We start from the raw sequence: 21,928 nt of genomic DNA on the forward strand, positions 1-21,928 counted from the left end.
TAGTTATCTACCCAGAGGAAAAGAAGTCATTATACAAAAAAAAAAAAAAAATGCATGTTTATAGCAGCATAATTTGCAATAGTGAAAATATAAAACTAGCCCAAAGGCCCGTCTGTGAATGAGTGGATAAAGAAAATGTAGTATGTATGTATATACACACACACACATATATACACACACACACACACACACACATATACATACACATATATATGTATGTGTATATATACACATATATACACACACACACACACACACATATATATACATACATACCATGGAATACTACTCATAAAAAGAAACAAAATAATGGCATTCGCAGCAACCTGTATGGGATTGGAGACTATCATTCTAAGTGAAGTAACTCAGTAATGGAAAACCAAACTCATCATATGTTCTCTTCTTCATAAGCTATGAGGAAGCAAAGGCATAAGAAAGATACAATGAACTTTGGGGACTCAAGGGAAATGGTAGAAGGGAGATGAAGGATAAAAGATTACACATTGGGTACAATGTTCATTGCTTGGGTGATGGGTCTACCAAAAATCTTAGAAATCACCACTAAGGAACTTACTCATGTAACCAAACACCACTGTTCCCCAAAATAAAGTATTTTTAAAAATCGTTTTTGACTATGGCATTTTACTCATAATAAAAATATTTAATAATATTTGTTAAAAAAATAAAGTGATTGTTAAACCTGAAATTCTTTAAGGAGAATTAAATAAATCAATTTAGGTCTGAAATTAGCTACCGGAATATTAAAAGATACCTATTTTCAGTTTCAAGGTGAATTGCTACATGTTACTCCTTTGCTGAAAAATCTTCAGTATTTACTCAACCTACAGGAGAGAGTCTAACTTGACCAATAAGCTTATCTTCTAGTAATTTTCCTTAAACAAATCTCTACCATAGTCACAGGACTTTACTCAAGGTCCTTTCATTGCTCCTCTACAGCCTCACTGTCTTCAAGCTATTCTCAATATTCCCTCTCCGCCTCCATCCTGTGTGCTCCTTACTGTTATGCTTTATTCCTATATCTTCCAGATGAGCCAATTAAAATTCTGCTTCTCCCTCGATCACTCAGTTCAAGGTAATGTTTCCTACCTCTGAATCTTCCTATCACCAATTGCCCTTGATATACAGCTCAGGATATACAAAATATGAAATTGTACCCTTTCCTTTTCTACTGCACGTTTTATCATTCTAAGGCATATTATAAACTCCTTGAAAGTAGAGATTATCTTTTATCAATGTCCTAAGAAAGCAGACTCAGATACTGTTGATAGATTGAATTTAGTTTTATTATCAAGGGATCCTATAATATGAAAGGCATGTATGCAATTTTCATGTGGAGTATATTATTGAGTTTAAATAATTAATCATTTTTTGTTTAAATAATCATTACTTCTAATATTATCAAAATGGGGAATTTAAAGTTTTATCTACATAGTATGATCATAAATTTTTCCAAATGTAAAGATTAAATTTTAGTGTATAAAAAATTTTTTTTTAAATCTGAATAAGAGATATCTAGGTGGTAGAGTTGTTGTGAAGATAAAATGTCCTTGCAGATATTTTGAAAACAATAAATCACTATACAAAGATACAGAGCATACTGTCTTTTCAGTGTGGATGTATTAGGCACATGCTCTCTATTCAGTACTTATCACTTCTATTTCCTCCCTGGTTTTTTTTTTTTTTTTTTGCAGTTAGCAATCTGGGAAGAATTGGGCTTTATGCAATCCTGCTGAGCACATGGCTGAGATATGACTCAAGTATGCTTGAATTCTAATCAAGTTCTCTTCCCCAGAGTAGGGATGTAGCCTCTGTGACTTGGAGTTTGGGTCAAGGACCAGTAGAGCCCAAACTCTGTAAGAATTTCTTTAACCAGAGAAACATCAATAATCTGAGCAAACCATGTAAGTCTAAATAAATTAATGGAAACCAAATAAATTAAACTTTTTTGAATCTTAGACTATACTATGGGGAATCACTAACAAATAACTTTCCATTTTTATTGACTTAGGGGTCAAGATGCTTGCTAGGGTTTCATTCTTTGTCCCCACCCAAATCCCATTTTGAATTGTACTTCCATAATTCCCACATGTTGTAGGAGGGATCCAGTGGGAGATAATTGAATCATGGGAGCAGTTTCTCCAATACTGTTCTCCTGGTAGTTAATAAGTCTCATGAGATTTGATGGTTTTATCCGGGATTTTTGCTTTTGTGTCTTCCTCATTCTCTCTTTGCCTGCTGCCATCCATATGATGGGACGTACTCTCCCTTGTCTTCTGCCATGATTGTGAGGCTTCCCCAGACATGTGGAACTGTGAGTCCAGTGAAACCTCTTTCTTTTGTAAATTGCCCAGTCTCAGATATGTCTTTATCAGCAACATGAAAATGGACTAATACAGTAAATTAGTACCAGTATAATGGGGCATTGCTAAAAAGGTATCTGAAAATGTGGAGGCGATTTTGGAACTGGGTAACAGGCAGAGGTTGGAACAGTTTGGTGGGCTAAGAAGAATTTTAAAAAATGTGGAAAAATTTAGAGCTTCCTAGAAACTTGTTAGATGGCTTTGCGCAAAATACTAATAGTGATAGATAGGGACAATAAGGTCCAGGTTGAGGTGGTCTCAGATAGAGATGAGAAACTTGGGAACTGGAGCAAAGATGATTCTTGTTATGTTTTATCAAATAGACTGGTGGCATTTTGCCCCTGCCTTAGAGATTTGTGGAACTTTGCATTGAGAGAGATGATTTAAGGTATCTGGTGGAAGAAATTTCTAAGCAGCAAAGCATTCAAGAGGTGACTTGGGTGCTTTAAAATAATTGTTTTAAAAGGGAAACAGAGCATAGAAGTTTAAAAAATTTGCAGCCTGACAATGAGATAGAAAAGAAAATCCCATTTTTGGAGGAAAGATTCAAGCCAGCTGTGGAAATTTGCATAAGAAATGAGGAGCCAAGACAATGGAGAAAATTCCCAAGACAATGGAGAAAATGCTCCAGGGCATGTCAGAGGTTTTCATGGCAGCCCCTCCCATCACAGGTGTAGAGGCCTACAAGGAAAAAGTGGTTTTCTGGGTGGGGCCCAGGGTCCTTGAGCTATGCACAGCCTAGGGACTTGGTGCCCTGAAATCTGCCTAGATTTCAGAAGATGTATGGAAACACCTGGATGCCCAGGCAGAGGTGTGCTACAGAAGCCGGGCTCTCATAGAAAACCTCTGCTAAGGCAGTTCAGAAAGGAAATGTGGAATTGGAGTCCCCACACAGAGTCCCCGTTGGGGCCCTCCCTAGTGGAGCTGTGAGAAGAGGATCACCATCCTCCAGACCCCAGAATGGTAGATCCACTGACAGCTTTCACTGTGTGCCTGAAAAAGCTGCAGACACTCAATGCCAGCCTCTGAAAGCAGCTGGGAGAGAGGCTGCACCCTGTAGAACCACAGGGGCAGAGCTGCCCAAGACCATGTGAACCCACCTCTTGTATCAACGTGACCCAAATGTCAGATGTGGAGTCAAAGGTGATCATTTAAGACCTTTGAGATTCAAGTGCCCTGCTGGATTCTGGACTTCCATGGACCCTGTAACCCCTTTGTTTTGGCTGTCTCCTATTTGGAATGGTTGTATTTACCCAATGTCTGTACCCCCACTGTATCTAGAAAATAACTAGCTTGCTTTTGATTTTACAGGCTCATAGGCAGAAAGGACTTGCCTTGTCTCAAATGAAACTTTGGACTGTGGACTTTTTGAGTTAATGCTGAAATAAGACTTTGGGGGGACTGTTGGGAAGGCATGATTAATTTTGAAATGTGAAGACATGAGATTTGGAAGGGGCCAGGAGCAGAATGACATGATTTGGCTCTGATTCCCCACCCTAATCTCATCTTGAATTGTACTTCCATAATTCCCACATGCTGTGGGAGGGACCCAGTGGGAGATAATTGAATCATAGGTGTTGTTTCCCCCATACTGTTCTTGTGGTAGTGAATAAGTCTCACAAGATCTGGTTTTATCTAGGGTTTCTGCTTTTGTGTCTTCCTCATTCTTTGCTGCTTTCCATATAAGATGGGACTTGCTCCTCCTTGCCTTCTGCCATGATTGTGAGGCTTTCCCAGCCACATGGAACTGTTAAGTCCAATTAAACCTCTTTCTTCCGTAAATTGCCCAGTCTTGAGTATGTCTTTATCAGCAGCATGAAAACAGACTAATACAACTCTCTACAGTAAATATGCTGCATCTGATCCTCAAACCTAATTCATATCTCTATCTGTGGTTAAATAAACCAGGAACTTAATCTGACCTTATCTTACAAGTGTGGGTATGTGTGTTGTTTTCCTGGCAATCTATAGTCCAACTGAAATATGTTTCTTCAATTTGCACACTAAAGTGCTTCTTAATATTCCCATTAATTTTACAGTCAGCAGTAAGTTAACATTCATTGTATGCAAAAGGCTTGGAAGATTTTTCAGTGTACAAATGAGAACCTAAGTGTCAAAAAGAAAAAAGAAAAAGATGTAGAAACAAATTGTACAAGCAAAACCTTATCATATAGAACATTCAAAATACATAACGTCATCATATTTGAGTTAATTGATAAGACTGATATCCTAATGGCAATCTTTAAATGTCTCTGCCTTCATCTACAGAAATAAAGCTTCCTTGACACTATATATAACTGCTAATCAAATAGTATCTATCATGTCTAAAACTGCTTGCTAATGGGTTCAAATATCAATGAAACTTTTAAATTTAATTTGTGCTGGACAGCTTTGCCTCATTTGTGCACACTTCGACTCTCACATAAAATCTAAGACACTGAATTAAGAACATAACTACTAGCTAGGTATATCAAAACTATTCAGAAAAGGGGCAAACATGGGGAAAACTCAAAGATGGTGACAGGGTGTTAATGCTTAGGTAAAATAATATGATTTCAAACATTTAAGATTTCTTTCTTTCTCAGGTCACAGTACAATGTGGGTTGGTAAGAGGCTTTGTGCTTCACAAATTCAGGGATTTAAGGATCCAAAGGCACCAAGAAAAGAAAGATAGAGCTCATAGAGAAGCCAACCCTGGCCTTTATGCTTTGGACTGCTCACTTTACAGTGGTTAAGCTGATTAGAGGCCATGTAATATACTTTGCCTCGGAAGAGGAAACTGATTGTTGATTAGTCAGTCTCTGCCATACCCATCACTTATTTTAATCAATAATTTTTCAACTAAAAATTATTTTATGGCTGTCTGAGTACAGAGGCTCAAGCATGTAATCCCAACACTTTGAGACCAGCCTGGGCAACAGAACAAGATCCCATCTCTAAAAATAAAAGAAAAATAATTACCCAGGTGTTGTGGCAGGCGCCTGTGATCCCAAATACTCAGGATATTGAGGCAGGGGGATTGCTTGAACCTGGGTAGTCAAGGTTGCAGTGAGCTGTGATCATGCCACTACACTGCAGTCTGGGCAACAGAGTGAGAGCCCATCACACACACACACACACACACACACACACACACACACACACAATCATGGTAGTAAGAATCTGGGTGACAGTGAGATCCCATTGCAAAAAAATAAAAATAAAAATACTCTGAGGAAAACTAAAATAAAAATGTAGACAGTGATGAAGATAATTTGACCAAAAATTTGACCAAAAATGTGTTTTCTTTATCTGGGTAATTCCATTAAAACTGTAGTTGATTATATTAGATGTTGTAAGAAAATGGACTTAAAGATGCTTTTAAAAATAAAGAGGAACTTTGGCATTTTAGGGCAGGGCTAAATAGAAATGTGTTATTCAAAAAAGAACAGCTAACACATATTTTGATAGTACATCAATGCTTAAATTCTGATCAAACTTAAACAGCCAGCATTTTAATGACTGTGTCCCCCAATGTATCTCAAATGCACTCTAGTAGCAAACATGACAGTCCAAGTATTTCCATGGCACTTAGCATTTCATGGTGGACTATTGCCAATAGTAGAATATAGGGTGGGAAACATGCCAAAGAAGTTAACTGATTTTAAAAGCTAAAATATTGCTAGCATTGAAAATTCAGGGTTTATTTAAGGCTAATTCCCCTGACCCTGCTTAAACTCACCAGATAAGTAAATATATTGGCACCTACTTAAGTAATAACTCTTTCCCTTTATATCATGCAAAAAAGCAGGTAAACCAATTTTGCTACAAAAAACATGTTAGTAAAACTTTGTGTTATATAAAATCAAACATTTGTTTTACTTATCACTGGAGAACAGAAAATAATTCAAAAATACATTGCAAATACATTACACATTGACCTGGTCTACATCAATAAATCCAGAGGAAAAAACAGCCTTTCACTTCAATTGATACTTGATATGATTTGGCTGTATCCCCACCCAAATCTCATCTTAGATTGTAGCTCCTGTAATCCCCAGTTGTGGTGGGAGGGACCCATTGGGAGGTAATTGAAGCATGAGGGTGGATTTTTCCCATGCTGTTCTCATAATAGTGAATAGGCCATGAGATCTGATGGTTTTATAAAGGCAAGTTCTTCCACACATGCTGTTTTGCTTGCTGTCATGTAAGACATACTTTTGCTTCTCCTTCACCTTCTGCCATTGTTGTGAGGCCTCTGCAGCCATGTGGAACTATGACTCCATTAAATCTCATTTTCTTTATAAATTATGCAGTCTCTGGCATTCCATCATAACAGTATGAAAATGAACTAATACAGTAAATTGGGACTGGAAGTAGGGGGCTGCTGAAAAGAGTAGTGACTTTGGAACTGGGAAACGAGCAGACCTTGGAATCATATGGAGGGCTTAGAAGAAGAAGAGAAAATGTAGGAAAGTTTGGAACTTCCTATAGACTTGGAGGGCTCAGAAGTCAGGAAGATGTGGGAAAGTTTGGAGATTTGTGGAATGGTTTTTACCCAAAAGTCCAGGCTGAGGTGGTTTCAGATGGAGATGAGGAACTTGGGAACTGGAGTGAAGGTGAGCAAAAATGACTCATTATGCTTTAGAAAAGAGACTGGTGGCATTTTGCTCCTTCTGTAGAGATCTGTGGAACTGTGAACTTAAAAGAGATGATTTAGGGTATCTGGCAAAAGAAATTTCTAAGTGGCAACGTGTTCAAGAGAAAGCAGAGTATGAAAGTTTGAATAATTTGCAGACTGATGGTGCAATAGAAAAGAAAAACCCATTTTCTGGGGAGAAATTCAAGCCAGCTGCAGAAATTTGAATAAGTAACAAGGAGAAGAATGTTAATTACCCAGAAAATGAGGAAAATGTCTCCAGTTTATGTCAGAGACCTTCGCAGCAGCCCCTCCCATCACAGGCCCAAAGGCCTAGGAGGAAAAAATGCTTTCCTGGCCTGGGTCCAGGGCCCTCCTTCTGTGTGCAGCCTTGGGACTTGTAAACCTACATTTCAGCTGCTCTAACCAGGGCTAAAAGGCATCAAGATACATCTGAGGCCATGGCTTCAGAGGGTGCAAGCCTCAAGCCTTGCCAGCTTCCATGTGGTGTTGAGCCTACAAGGGCACAGAAGTCAAAAACTGAGGTTTGGGAACCTCTGCATAGATTTCAGAGGATGTATGAAAATACCTGCATGTCCACACAGAGGTGTGTTGCAAGGGTGGAGACCTCATGGAGAACTTCTGCTAGGACAGTGCAGAAGGGAAATGTGGGGTGGGAGCCCCCACACAGCATCCCCATTAGGATACTGTCTAATGGAGCTGTAAGAAGAGGGCCACTGGCCTCCAAACCCCAGAATGGTAGATCCACTGACAGCATGCATCATCTACCTGGAAAAGCCACAGAAAGACACTCAATGCCAGGCTGTAAAAGCAGCCATGAGTGGGGCTATACTCTACAAAGCCACAGGGGTGGAACTGTCCAAGGCCATGGGAACCCACCTTTTACATCAATATGATTTGGATTTGAGACATGGACTCAAAGATCATTTTGGAGCTTTAAGATTTGACTGCCTCACTGGATTTCAGACTTACATGGGCCTGTAGCCCCTTCATTTTAGCCAATTTCTCCAATTTGGAATGGGTATATTTACCTAATACCAGTATCCCCATTATACCTAGGAATTAACTAACATGCTTTTAATTTTACAGGCTCATAGGTGGAAGGGACTTGCCTTGTCTCAGCTAAAACTGGACTTGGATTTTTGGGTTAATGAGTTAAGACTTTGGAAATAGTTAAGACTTTGGGAGACTGAATGATTATGTTTTGAAATGTGAGTACATGATATTTGGGAGGACCCAGGGTAGAATAATATGCACTGTGTCCCCACCAAAATTGCATTTTAAACTGTAGCTTCCATAATCTCACATATTATGGGAGAGACCAGTGGGAGGTAACTGAATCATCTGGGTTTTTCCCAGGCTGTTCTCATAGTAGTGAGTAAGTCTCATGTGATCGAATGGTTTTATAAATGGGAATTTTCCTGCACATGCTCTCTTGCATGCTGCCATGTTAAGCCATGCATTTACTCCTCCTTTGCCTTCCAGTAAAAACCTAAAGACTTCACCACAAAACTATTAGAACTTATAAACAAATTCATTAAAGGTGCAGCATACAAAATCTTCATATGAAAATCAGTAGCATTTCTATATGCCAATAGAGAATAATCTGAAAAAGAAATAAGGAGAGTAGTCTTATTTACAATAGTTAAAAATAAAATAAAATACCTTGGAGTACACTTAACCAAAGAAGTAAAACAACCTCTAGAATGAAAACTATGAAACATTAATGAAAGAAACTGAAGAAGACACAAAAATTGGTAAGATATTCCATGTGCATGGATTTGAAGAATCAATATTGTTAAAATGTCCATACTATCCCAAGGCAATCTACAGATCAAATGAAATCTCTATCAAAATACCAATGAAATTCTTCATAGAAATAGAGAAAATAATTGTAAAATTTATTTGGACCCACAAAGACCAGGAATAGCCAAAACTATCCTGAGCATAAGAACAAAACTGGAGGAATCAAATTACTTGATGTCAAATTATACTACAGAGCTGTAGTAACCAAAACAGCATGGTACTGGCATAAAGACAGATACATATACCAATGGAACAGACAGAGAACCCATGAACAAATCCACACACTTACAGTGAACTCATTTTCAATAAAGGTGCCAAGAATGCACATTGGGGAAAAGACAGTCTCTTCCATAAAATTGGTGCTGAGAAAACCGGATATCCAAGTGCAGGAGAATAAAACTAGACTGTTATCTCTTGCCATATACAGAAACCAAATCAAATAGATTAAAGACTTAACGACCTCCAACTATGAAACTACTAAAATAAAACATTGGGTAAATTCTCTAGGACACTGGACTGAGCAAAAATTTGAGAAATACCCCACAAGCTCAGGCAACCAATGGAAAACTGGATAAATCAGATCACATCAAGTTAAAAACTTCTGTACAGCATAGGAAATAAATAACAAAGTGAAAAGACATCCTACAGAATGGAAGAAAACATTTGTAAATTATCTATCTGATGAGGGATTACCCCTTAACCAGAATATGTAAGAAGCTCAAACAACTCAATAGGACAAAGTGTGATAATCCAATTTAAAAATAGGCAAACTATCTGAAAAGACATTTCTCAAAAGAAGGCATACAAATGGCCAACAGTTATATGAAAAGGTGCTCCACATCACTGATCATCAAAGAAATGTAAATCAAAACTACAATGAGATACCATCTCACCCCAGTTAAGATGGCTTTTATCCAAAAGACAAGCAATAAAAAAGCTGCTGAGTATGTGGAGAAAAGGGACCCTTGCGCCCTTGTGCTGGCGGGAATGTAAATTAGCACAAACACAATTTAGAACAGTTTGAAGATTCCTCATAAAATCAAAAATAGATATAATTTATAATAGCTATAATAGCATATAATTACAATAGTTTATAGAGTGCTTAAAATAGTTATCATAAACATAGGCATTACATCATAAGCCTATGAGACTGGTATACTCTTATGCTCATTTTACCAAGAAGTAAACCGAGTCACAGAGGAAATAACTTGCTGATGGCAGAGATGGGATACAAATCCAGACAACCTGGTTCCCCAGGCTCTCTATCTCCCTAATGCATTATATTTCCCCTCTGGATGACCTGGGGTCACCTCTTCACATTCTGATGCATATCTTCATCATTGGTGAAATAAAGGTTTTGAATTACATATCCTCTAAAATCGCCTGTACCTCTAAAAAGTTGATTCCACCTAAAGTGGATTTGGATTTATATGCATAATTAGGATTCTAAAGCAGATGCTGGCAAACTTCCTGTAAACGGCCATGTAATAAGTATTTTATGCTTTACAGCCATGCAGTCTCTCCCAAAACTCTGCCATGCCATTGTAGTAGGAAAATAGCCATGGAGATCAAATAGGTATTATGTTCCAAATAAAACCTTTATCTACAGAAACAGGCAGTGGGCTGGATTTGACTTGCAGGCTGTAGTATGTCGATGTATGTCCAAACTATCATATGTAATAATGGAATGATTAGGCTAGCTTTAGCAAGAACAAATTTAGAAATATTAAACATCACTGTGATAGAAGAGATCTTGACACTCAGGCTTTCACGTTTTCTGCCTTCACAATTACATTATTTGGGACATATGATGTCTATCTGACTCTTGGTTTCTAGGACGACTGTATAGACTCAAATACCAAATTAATCCCTGTCAGTTTTTATAGGTTCAAGATAAGCGAACATTTGCACTCGTTGCTGTATTTCAAAGAGCTACAGTTTGTTATCCAAATCATGATTAGGCTACCAGGATAGTTCATTCAATTCTATCATATGCATGTTATGGTCAAAATAATACTCATGTGCAATAATACACACGCACTCTCATACATACACACACACTCATACACATACATTTCCACAGAATATCTTACACATACACGTTTTAGTTACATTTACTAAATAAAATGTAGTAAACTTTTATCATTTCTAAAAGAACTACAATCTGCAGAAAACATATTTATACCAAGAACATAGGTAATTTCCTCCTTAAGGAAGGCTGAGGGGAAAATCTTGTCTAATGTCTCAATCTCTATTATAACTCTATCTATATAATTTAAAACAACTTTGACATTTCGTTCAGTAACCAGTCTGCTTTATGCCTAGCACTAGAACAGAATTTCTGGGGAATATGAATTAAATGATTTTGCCTCTTTCCTTAAGCCATTTTTACTTAATTTTGATATACAACATTCCCAAAGAAAAAATGTTTACTAATGATATGTATGTTGAATAATAATGCTGGCATTAAATCACAATAATAGCTAAAAAAGCAATTCAAAATTGATTTTGAATTTGCAATATATAAATATTATATAGTCATATTTAGACTATATAATATTTAGCAGTTGAGGATTAAGAAACCTCATATAACTTGGAAGAAGAGAATCCTACGGATTAGAGTACCAGCAATATTTTGGAATTTCATAGTTGCAAGATTCCTTTACTAAACTTGAAGTGGTATGATATTACTTGACTGTGATAACTGAAAAGAACAAAAATAGGAAATATGTAATACAAATGGAAAGATAAATGTAAATGTAAACTCCCACACATCAATAATTATGCAAAATGTAAATGGTCTCAACAATTGAAAGGCATGATATACCAGACTGGGAAAGGAGGGGGTTGTTAGACCCAATTCTATACTGCCTACAATAAAGCCACTTTAAATATAAAGATACATAGGGATTAAAAGTATATTTTGTAAGTCAATGGAAAAAGACCATGCAAATCCTTGATAATAACACAAAAAAAGACAAACACAAACAACAATAAAAATCCCTAACAACAAAACCAAAAACCTGGAGTGGTTATAGTAATATTAAACGAAGTAGACTTCAGAGCAAAGAATAGCACTAGGAACAAAGGCAGTCATTTCCCTAGGATAAAACAGTCAATTCATCAAGAAGATATGACAATCATAAAGGTTATATGTGTAATTATTGAGCTTCAAATACAAGAAGCAAAACTGATAGAAGTGAAAAAAGAAACAGACAAATCCATAAAGTTAATTTCAACATTATTCTCATGATGATTGATAAAACAAGTAGCCAGAAATATCAGGAAAGATACAATTTAAACAATAATGTAAACCAATTTAATCTAATTGAGATTTACAAAACACTTAATGAAAATCATAATATACAATCAGTTTAAGTGCACATAAAACACTTACCAAGACAGATAATATTCTGAAACATAAAAGAAGTTTAAACAAATTTAAAAGGATTAAAATAATATAAAAAAATGTTCCAACCACAATGATATCACAGTAGAAATTAATAACAGAAGTTTACCTGGAAAATTCCAAATTATTTGGAAAATAAATCACAGAATTCTAAAGTAACTCACAGTTCAGAGAATAGAATAAAGGTAAATTAGAAAGTGTTTTCAACTAAATGAAAAAATAGCATATTAAAATCTGTAGATGTAACTAAAGCAGTACTTACAGGGAAACTTTAGTACTGAACACTTATTAAAAAGGATAAGGAACTATTATGAGTAACTTGATGTCAATAATTTGACAATTTAGAAGAAATGAACAAATTCCTTAAATGAAACAAACTACCAAAACTCTCTTAAGAAGAAATCATTTGAATAGACAGATAGCTATGAAATAAATTGAATTTTTAGTTAAGCTTATCACAAGGCTTCACTAGGGAATTCCATCAAACATTGAGGAAAAAAAATACCATTTTATGCACAAACTCTTCCAGAAAATACATGAGAGAGCACTTCAAAATTCATTTTATAAAGCCAGCATTACCCTGCTACAAAAACCAAAACAGGAAAACTACAGATAAATATTCTTTATGATGAGAACACATGGCCACAGAGAGGAACAACACACACTGGGGTCTTTTAGAGGGTGGGGGTCAGAGGAGGGAGAGGATCAGGAAAAATAATGGGTACCAGGCTTGATGAAATAATCTGTATAAGCAAACTCATTAGGATAAACTGGCAGTTACCTATGTGAACTTAAAAGTTTAAAAAATCCTTCATAAACATAAATATAAAAATTCTGAACAAAATTTCAACAAATCAAATCTGACAATATTTTAAAAATGATAAAATCATGACCAGGCAATCTTAGGAAAGCAAGGTTGACTGAGCATTCAAAAATCAACATGTCAATATATTGATAGAAAAAAAGAAAAAAATGATCATTTTTACATAAATTATTTGACAAATCACTTCCCAATACAAAATGTATTCTTGATTTAAAAAAATCTCACATGAAAATAGGAATAGAAGGGATCTTTGTCTACCTGGTTATGGCATCCCTGGGAAACCTACAGCTAACATAATTGCTAATGTTAAAACTCATTAGGATAAACTTGTCAGTTTTTATTTGTAGTATTTATTCTTTTTTGATAAAGTCAGCTTTATTGAGGTGGATTTTACATATAATAAAATTCACCCATTTTTAAGCATACATGTCAAAGTGTTTTTAAAAATGTATATAGTCATATAGCCATCACTACAATTATGATATAAAAGTCTTTTCTTCTATAAAGTTAATCATCTTTCCTCATCTGTTGGCTCCTGGAAACCATGAATATTCTTTCTGCTTTTTCTAGAATTTCTAAATTTTCCTTTTCTAGGATTTCATATACATGAAATCATATAGCATGTACTCTTTTGTGTCTGGCTTATTTCACTCACCAGAATGTTTTTCAGATGTATCAGTGATTTTGTGTGCATCCGTGGCTAGCTGGCTGTATTTATTGCTGAATTGTTGTCCATTTCATGGCTGAACTATAATTTGTTTATCCATTCAACAGCTGAAAGAAACTCAGGTTGATTTCCACTTTGGGCTATTATTAAAAAAGCTGTAATTATTAATCACATTTAAATCTTTACATAGAGATATATTTTCTTTTGGGTAAATACCTAGAAGGGTTATTACCAAGTCCTGTCTGAGTCATACACTGAGTTAAGTGTCTAACTAAAAAAAAAAACAAAACTCAGCTTCCAAAATGGCTATTGTACTTTCCATTCCTACAAGAGACACTGTGCTCCAATTGCTCCACCTCTTACTAACACTGAAATTAGGTTTTTGTTTTATGTATTTTAGTTTTATACATTTTAGTGAGTGTGTAGTGGTTATCTCCTTGTGGATTTAATTTGCATTTCTCTAAAACGAATGGTGATAAGTATCTTTTTGTGTGCTTGTCAACTGTGTATATTTTCTTTGGTGAAGTGTCTGTCCAGATATTTTCTATTTTGTTGTTTGTTCATTCTCTTACTTTTGAATAGTTAGAAATTTTACATATTCTGAATACAAGGTTCTTTACTAGATATGTTCTGCAAATCTCTTATTTTTTTTTTCATTTATTTGAGAGTATATTTGGAGGAGTTTTTTATTTTGAAGAAGTACAAAAAATGTACCAGTTTTTTCTTTTATGGCTTACACTTTATGTGTAAAAAACGCCAGACTAATCAAAGGCCTCAAAGAAATTAGGTATGTTTTATTAACAGATTAGATACTACATTGAAATAATAATTATGTATCATTGCTTTTGGTTTCTATTTATTTTTGCATTTCAATGTCCTCTTATAATTTTTTTCTTTCTAGACTGATCCTTGAAAATTTTAGCTTTTGCCTTATTTTCAAGCTATTCAAGATAATTCCTTGTCAAAATTTGGTAACTCCAGTATCCAAAAAGATAATTCTTCCAAAACTGAAACCTCAGCTCTTTGATTTCCTTTCTTCACATAATCTCATCCATCTTCTTTCCTCTAGTTACTCATTCTCATGGTCAATCTCAATTTTAACCATTTTACTTAACAATTGTTAGGTCTAATCATTTCACCTTCCTCAATGGAGGGTTCCAAATCAAATAATCTTTCAATACATAAAAACCTACAATCAATGGATCCTATCGACTTTTCACTGTATCATACATATCCACCCTCTTGTCCCCACTTCCCTTTTGATCCAGTTTAAACACTGCAGTCACTATATTATAGAAATTAACTTGCATATAATAGAAACTCCTTGTGCCCTTCCTTGCTTAATATATTGCCTTAGCTAAAGCAAAACCTTGGTTAAACCCAACTTACCACTTACTCCTTGCCAACCCATGCACAGTGTAAGGCAGCTGGAGAAAAACATAAAACTTTGCTGACTCATCTCATGACCAGCAAATCACAATTTCACTGTATTTTCCTATTCCATTCACTCTTGGACAATTATTTCACATACTCTCATCTCCTGAAAACCAACAAAGTTTTTACTATTCAAATTTTTAGCAGATGACCTTGTTTTCTACACCGCTGATTAAAAAACAAAAAAACAAAAAACGTCCACAAATGGCTATCCTATGTCTGTGCCCATTTACTCTGTTTCCTCTTGTTACTTTAAATGCAGTGATCATGCTCCTAGCAAAGGCAAATTCCACCGCTTATTCACTAAATCCCATTCCCCGTTATGTCTATTCATGACATTTACTCTAGCTCTTTCTCTCTACCATCAATTGTTCCTTCTCTACTGCATCATTTCCATCCAAATATAAACATGTTTCCATTTTGCATTTGAAAAACAAAACACATGCACAAAAACAAAAAGCATCTTTTGGTCCCAGTCTGCATTAGTTGCCATTTCTATACTAGTCATTACAGCAATACTCCCAGAGGGAGCAGTTTCTAAAATCTCTCCTCTCAGCATCATTTAAACCCAATCCAATCAAACTTTTGTCCTCACTTACTTAATCAGAACTGCTCTTATCAAGTTTATCACATCTGGAGGTCAATTCTCATTTGTCACCTTGATCACTATTTTTCCATGGTTTTAAAATTATTCATCTCCCCATGCTGACTGTGAACTCTTTGAGATACTGTATGTCATTTATTTTGCTATCTTGAATATTTGAAACATTTCATTATATATGTGTAACCCTTAAAACATATCTGGTTAATGAATAAACAGCAAAATTTAACATCTGAAAATTGGAAATTCAAACAAGAGCACATCATTATTTACTAACCACAAATTTATGTAGAACCTTGTTTGAAAGTTCAGATGAATTTCTGAGGCTTATTTTACCTCCAGAGATATTTTAGGAGAGTATTATGAGGAGACAGAACTTCAAATATGAAATTTTGAAAGTAGATATTCAAATATTTACATATATGAATTTTTTCACAAACCTTTATACATTATGCTCTAACATATATTTTATTGTAATTGAATTCTATAAGCTGCATGAGTTGCCCCTCCACAAATTAGAAATAAAGCCTAAGGACTTATATTTTAAATAATCAAAAATAAAACCAAGGTGTGTGACAGGGTATGCTTGTTCTAAAGGGTACTCTAAAATTAAGTACAAAGATAACTCATAATGATAGCTACACAACCTACTATATTTTAAATTTTCTTTCATCAAACAAATTGCTAGGACATTGTTCATAAGACACTTCCATGTCAAATGAAGATGAAAGCCTTCTAGCTCTAGCTGAAGTTATTTTTTTTTCCAAAATGTAATTGTTAGAATCTCCATCTTACCTCAGTTTCCAATGAAAATCACTAGTGAACATTATAAAATTAAATTATAGTTCATTCTTCTCCATTTGTATTTCCAAGTACTGTGTATGCAATTATAAAAAGAAACAAAGCTGCATAATTCTTAGGATCCATAACAATAACTCAGGAAAAGAATAGGAAGAAATGGAACCATAAACATGTATCACAGCTTCCATGGAACAGCTTTTCAAAATTAAGTTTGAAAGTAGACAAAGCTTGGTATTTTGAGTCATCTGTAACTCTCTTACTTAACTCACATCAGCCAAAGTGAAAGTGCCCAAAATGTCAAATTAACTTGCTCAAATTATTTTTCTCAACTTTACAATGCCCTTTAGGAACACTATTACTGAGAAGCTATTGTTGGCATTTACAGCATAAAACTTGATTTTGGAAGGCTAATATTGCAACAGCCTAAATATTACTAAATTGAAAACTGTACAGTACCAGTTCTTTGATCATGCTAAATGAAAAACTTAGTTTGTGGATGACCCACTTTTAGTTGAAAAGGAAAAAAAAAAAAAGCAGGGTTAGAGTTAGAATGATTTTATTGGTTGATTTATATTTAGATATAAGAAAAGAATAAAAACTACAACTAAAAAAACTTGTTGAGATAAACTCATGGATTAAAAAGTGAATAATATATTCATGTATTATCTTTCATATATTCAGTGTGAGTATGATATAAAAAACAGACATTCACATACTGTATTAATCTTACTGGTGCAGATACTTCTATTTAAATAAAACAAATCATAGTGTTAGCCATTTAAAATAATTTAGAAATGTATTCTCCTTTATATTTCAAGTTCAGTACAAGTAAAATCTATCACTAAGGAAAATGCATAACAAATAAGAGTAGAATGTTTATCAGCATGAAATAATCAATCTAGCTCTTAAATCAACCATGTAAAGACTTCATTTCAAACGAAGAATTATAAATTGATATAGGTATCAAAAGCAACTCCTAGATAAACAATTACATCCAAGGACAACAATTTTCCTACTACTTGCCATGATAAATAATATCATAGTTCTTCCACATGTAAAAGAAGCAGTCGTGGTTTTGTCTATTTTCCTTTATATGTACAGACATAAAGAATGCAAGAAATAACTCTTTTCCTTGTCTTATAGACTTTCTACAGCTAGTCAAAATATTATTTACACTATTGCTTCTCCTTTCCAAACTCACTGGAAAAAATATTTTAATCATCTGAATAAAGAAGGAGATGTACGTTGGGACTAACTTTCTCTTCTTTTTTTTTTGAGACAGAGTCTTGCTCTGTCACCAGGCTGGAGGGCAGGGAGCAATCTCAGCTCACTGCACCCTCCGCCTCCTGGGTTCAAGCAACTCTCCTGCCTCAGCCTCCAGAGTAACTGGGACTACAGGCATGCACCACCATGCCGAGCTAATTTTTATATTTTTAGTAGAGATGGGGTTTCACCATGTTGTCCCAGATACTATCTATTTCTTGATGTCATGATCCACCCGCCTCAGCCTCTCAAAGTGCTGGGATTACAGGCATGAATCTCCGTGCCCAGCCAGCACTAACTCTTAAACATGAATAAGAACTATAAGTAAGCTAGATCTGATTCTATAATAACCTTACAAAACAACAAACTTACAACAATGAATTCACAAATTGAGTTCATACCTACCTAAATATACCATTATATTCAAAACCTCTCAGTATTTATAATGTGTATATTCACAAAGTATATGTTGTTACAGACACAGTCAGAAAACAATCAAGCTCCCCCCAACCCCCCCCCCCGCCCCGTTGCCTTTAAAGATAAATAAAACAAAAACTGAAACTGTGTGTCTCATGGTCTATGTGTTCTGCACTCTAATGTCCCGCATGTCTCTCAGCAGCACAGTTCGGTAGTTTTGTTCCAGATTTTCCATGTATTCAAAATAATCACTCACTCGAAACCCATGCAGTGCTTCTTCCTGCCAAAAATTATAAACGGAAAATCATTTACTTGGCTAAGACACACAATTCCAAGTTAATCAATTTTAAATCATTGATACACCATTTATTTTCAGGTATAGATGGGGGCAGGCTGTTTATGTTGCTAGTAAATGTGTAATTTTTTATTTAGTGGGCTTTGTATGTATATGACAGAAAGAAACTATATGTCCCCATCAAATACGGTTTTCTATTTCAAAACCAAAAATGTTTTACAGCTACCAAAAAACACAAAGAGCCTTAGATAAGAAAATCTGCCTAATTTTTTAAATAGTATCATGTTATACAATGGTTGCTCAAATTTGAAAAAGACTCTAAAGTTTACCTACCAAAAGATACTATAATAATGCAAGAAATATCTGTTGCATAAGCTACTGTCCATAAGGCCTCCGGGAATCTGCAGTTCCTAATGTTGTTACTACGTACATCTATACTAATTCAGAACTTAATGGTTAGTGATCCAAATGAGGCACTCAGGAATAAACAGTAAGAACACCCGTTTAACATTTTAGAGTCTTTTAGGGAATTTTATGACTATTCCTCTTAGTACCTCCAAATACTCTCTCTGCAGTACGTACACTCAAGGCAAAACAAAATATGCAGAAAAGTCATCTTTAATTCAGTGTAATTAATATTTATAATGTTAGGAGTTTTGGAGGTTACAAAAAACTTTAGAAAATTCATGCCTTTCAGTTTATAGTTTTTTTTTTTTCCTTTTTATGGCAAGAATTACTGTAACAAGAAAAAAAACAAAAGCAACCCAAAAAGAATAAAAGACAATGTATATCATATACCACCTACTTTCCTAGAGGCAGTTTATAAAGAAGAAACCTCAATATAGAAATAGCTAGGAAAGCATGACTCAATTCTCAATAAGAACAGATGTTTTTAAAGGCTTCAGATATCCCGTGTCACTTACAGGTGGTAGTCATTTACAGCTTGCATAAACGTGGGGTAACTTTATTCTTATTTTGCCATCATTACCAAAAATCTACATAGTTTGAGGGAAAGGTTAGTCAGGACATTCTAAAAAATTATTAATGACTGATTTACAAGGCTGATATTATAGCTGAAGAAATGAAATGGTATTGTTACAAACTTAATACCATTAAGGCTAGAGCAATTACCTTCCAACATAAATATCTGAGCTCTACTCAATATAATTAAGAAATTATTTCATCCCTTCTTTCACTTTTTCATTCACTCATTCATTCTCTTGTTATATGTAAGATTCTTCATTAGCACTGAAGACACGCAGATGAGTAAGAAGAGCCCTGCCCTAAAATGTTGACGGGTGAAGTGTATATCGTGTCTCTGATTTTATGTATAAGTAACTGAATCAAAGGGAATATTTTTATCTTATGAATAGCAGAAATACTGGGTCTTTGTAAGTTCTTGTCCTACCAAAAATATTTCACTTTTTTCTTTGGAGCAAAAATAGGATCAAAGTAAGAACAATCCTACCATTCAAGAACTCACTTTAAACAGTTATTGTTATAGTCATGGAACAATTATGAATTTATCCATTCATTTCATTCAAGTCTTGTGTGACTTGGCTTTAACTATCTCTTCACTAAAACTACCTAAGATGGGGAGGAATTATAGTAATATGTGTTATTCTAACCAGAGAATAAAGATCTAATGGCAGAAGAACTGTTTCAGGATATATACATTATTTTCAAAGGAATATCTATTGTTCATTAAATATGAATTATAACAGGAGATGACAGCACTTCAACAATAGCTCTAATAATTATTTTCTTGGCAGAAAATAAGCAATATCTATTTAACATCTTTTAATTATTGTTTCATTTTAATGAAAATCACTTAGGGGCAGCCATAGTTATAACTCAACTTAAATATATTTTTTCTAAGAATGTATTTTTTGAAATCATGGTTTCCATTTTAAACATTAATTGTAAATGCCCTGATAACTACACCAAAGAGATACTCATAAAAATGACACATAAGACTATTAAGGTACTATTTCATAAGAGAAAAATTGTAATGTACATTTAAAAAGGAATGTTTTCAAATGATAATAGTTCATTACCAAAAATCTGTGGGCCATTTTAGCTCTGAATAAAATTCCAAAATACCTACATTTTACATTTTGTCTTCAAAGTAGAACATTTTCATCTTATCCTAAATATTCTCTAATGGCCTTTTTATTGGATAACTTTTACTTGTAATTACGACCATTTAGACTGCCATCTTATCATTCAAGTTACAACAGACTATTTCCTCAGAATACTGCTTCATTATTATTTCATTTATAGACCAAAGTGTATCAAACTCTACATAAAAATATGAATGCCCCAATTATTTAAATAGCAGACACATTAATTACATAAGGCAACAACAACACTATTCTGCTTTACATTAACAGTGCATTATTTGCTCAATACAATTTTTAATAGATTATTACTAGAGTGATTTAAGTTTTGGTTAGGAAGTTCATTTTGAGCTTATTGCATTTTTTGTTGTATCTAATGCTATTCACCTGGTATGTTTTTAATGATTTTCTGTCTTCATTAATTCTGAGTTTCAAACATTGAATCACCCAAAAGTATTAAAAATTCACATTCTAAACTACAATGTTGGATTATTCAATATTATATAACAGAATATATGTAGTTTCCCTCTCTCATTTGTGTATAGAAGTCCAGTTTCAAATTTCAAATACGCATCTGTCTGTTTTCTTTAACTTTTGAGAGCACGTGATTGAAACAACTGAATCTGGGATATTTATTAAAATACCAGACTAGTCAATGAACACTGGATTTGGATTCAGAACAAAAGAAAGGGTTTCAATTCTCCTATGTTCGTTACTAAATGTATGAATTTGGGTAAGTTTATTGACTCTAAGCCTCAATTTTTTCATGGAGGTTATATCACGTGGTTGCTCTCTGGATTAAATATTCTGAAATCTGAACTCCTTACCATAGCAGCTTAGAGTACCTTGTATGATTTGGTCCCTGTCTCATCTCTTACCTTTCTTTCACCTTGTTCTGGCCACAGTGGTCTTGACACTCTCTAAGTGAGCCAGCTCATTCCTACCTCTGAGATCTTGCACTTGCCTTATTCCCACGTAAGCAGGTTTTTGCCTAGGAAGTCTTTGTATGACTTTTTCCTTTGCATCATTCAGGTATCTCTTTACCCCATCAAGGGTGGTCTTTCCTGGCCTCCTTATCTAACTGGCACCTTAGACTCCTCCACCATGTTTGGTTTCCTTATTACAAATAAAATAAGGTCTATATTACTTAAGATATTATGTATTTATTCATTTATTTGCCTTCCAGGAGAATTTAAGGTCAAGGTGGGCAGAGATATCCTGGCCTGTGACAAAAAACAGTACTTGGCTCATAGCTGTTGCACAACAAATAGT

At 34.7% G+C, this 21,928-nt stretch overlaps 1 protein-coding gene across 7 annotated transcripts in view; it reads right to left on the reverse strand.

The window, feature by feature from the left end:
* Positions 1-12,052: 12,052 nt before the first annotated feature.
* Positions 12,053-21,928, reverse strand: part of TBC1D32 (TBC1 domain family member 32) — a 245,006-nt gene continuing 235,130 nt past the window's right edge. For 6 of the 7 annotated variants that reach the window (XM_078370769.1, XM_078370771.1, XM_078370767.1 and 3 more), the window contains one exon: positions 12,053-18,521. In XM_078370769.1, coding sequence (XP_078226895.1) covers positions 18,402-18,521 — 120 coding nt within the window. In that variant the 3' untranslated portion in view covers positions 12,053-18,401. The remainder of the gene's footprint in view (positions 18,522-21,928) is intronic. The other variant, XR_013534904.1, reaches the window with a different exon arrangement.

Source organism: Callithrix jacchus, chromosome 4, assembly GCF_049354715.1.
Source record: "Callithrix jacchus isolate 240 chromosome 4, calJac240_pri, whole genome shotgun sequence".
Taxonomy (NCBI): domain Eukaryota; kingdom Metazoa; phylum Chordata; class Mammalia; order Primates; family Cebidae; genus Callithrix; species Callithrix jacchus.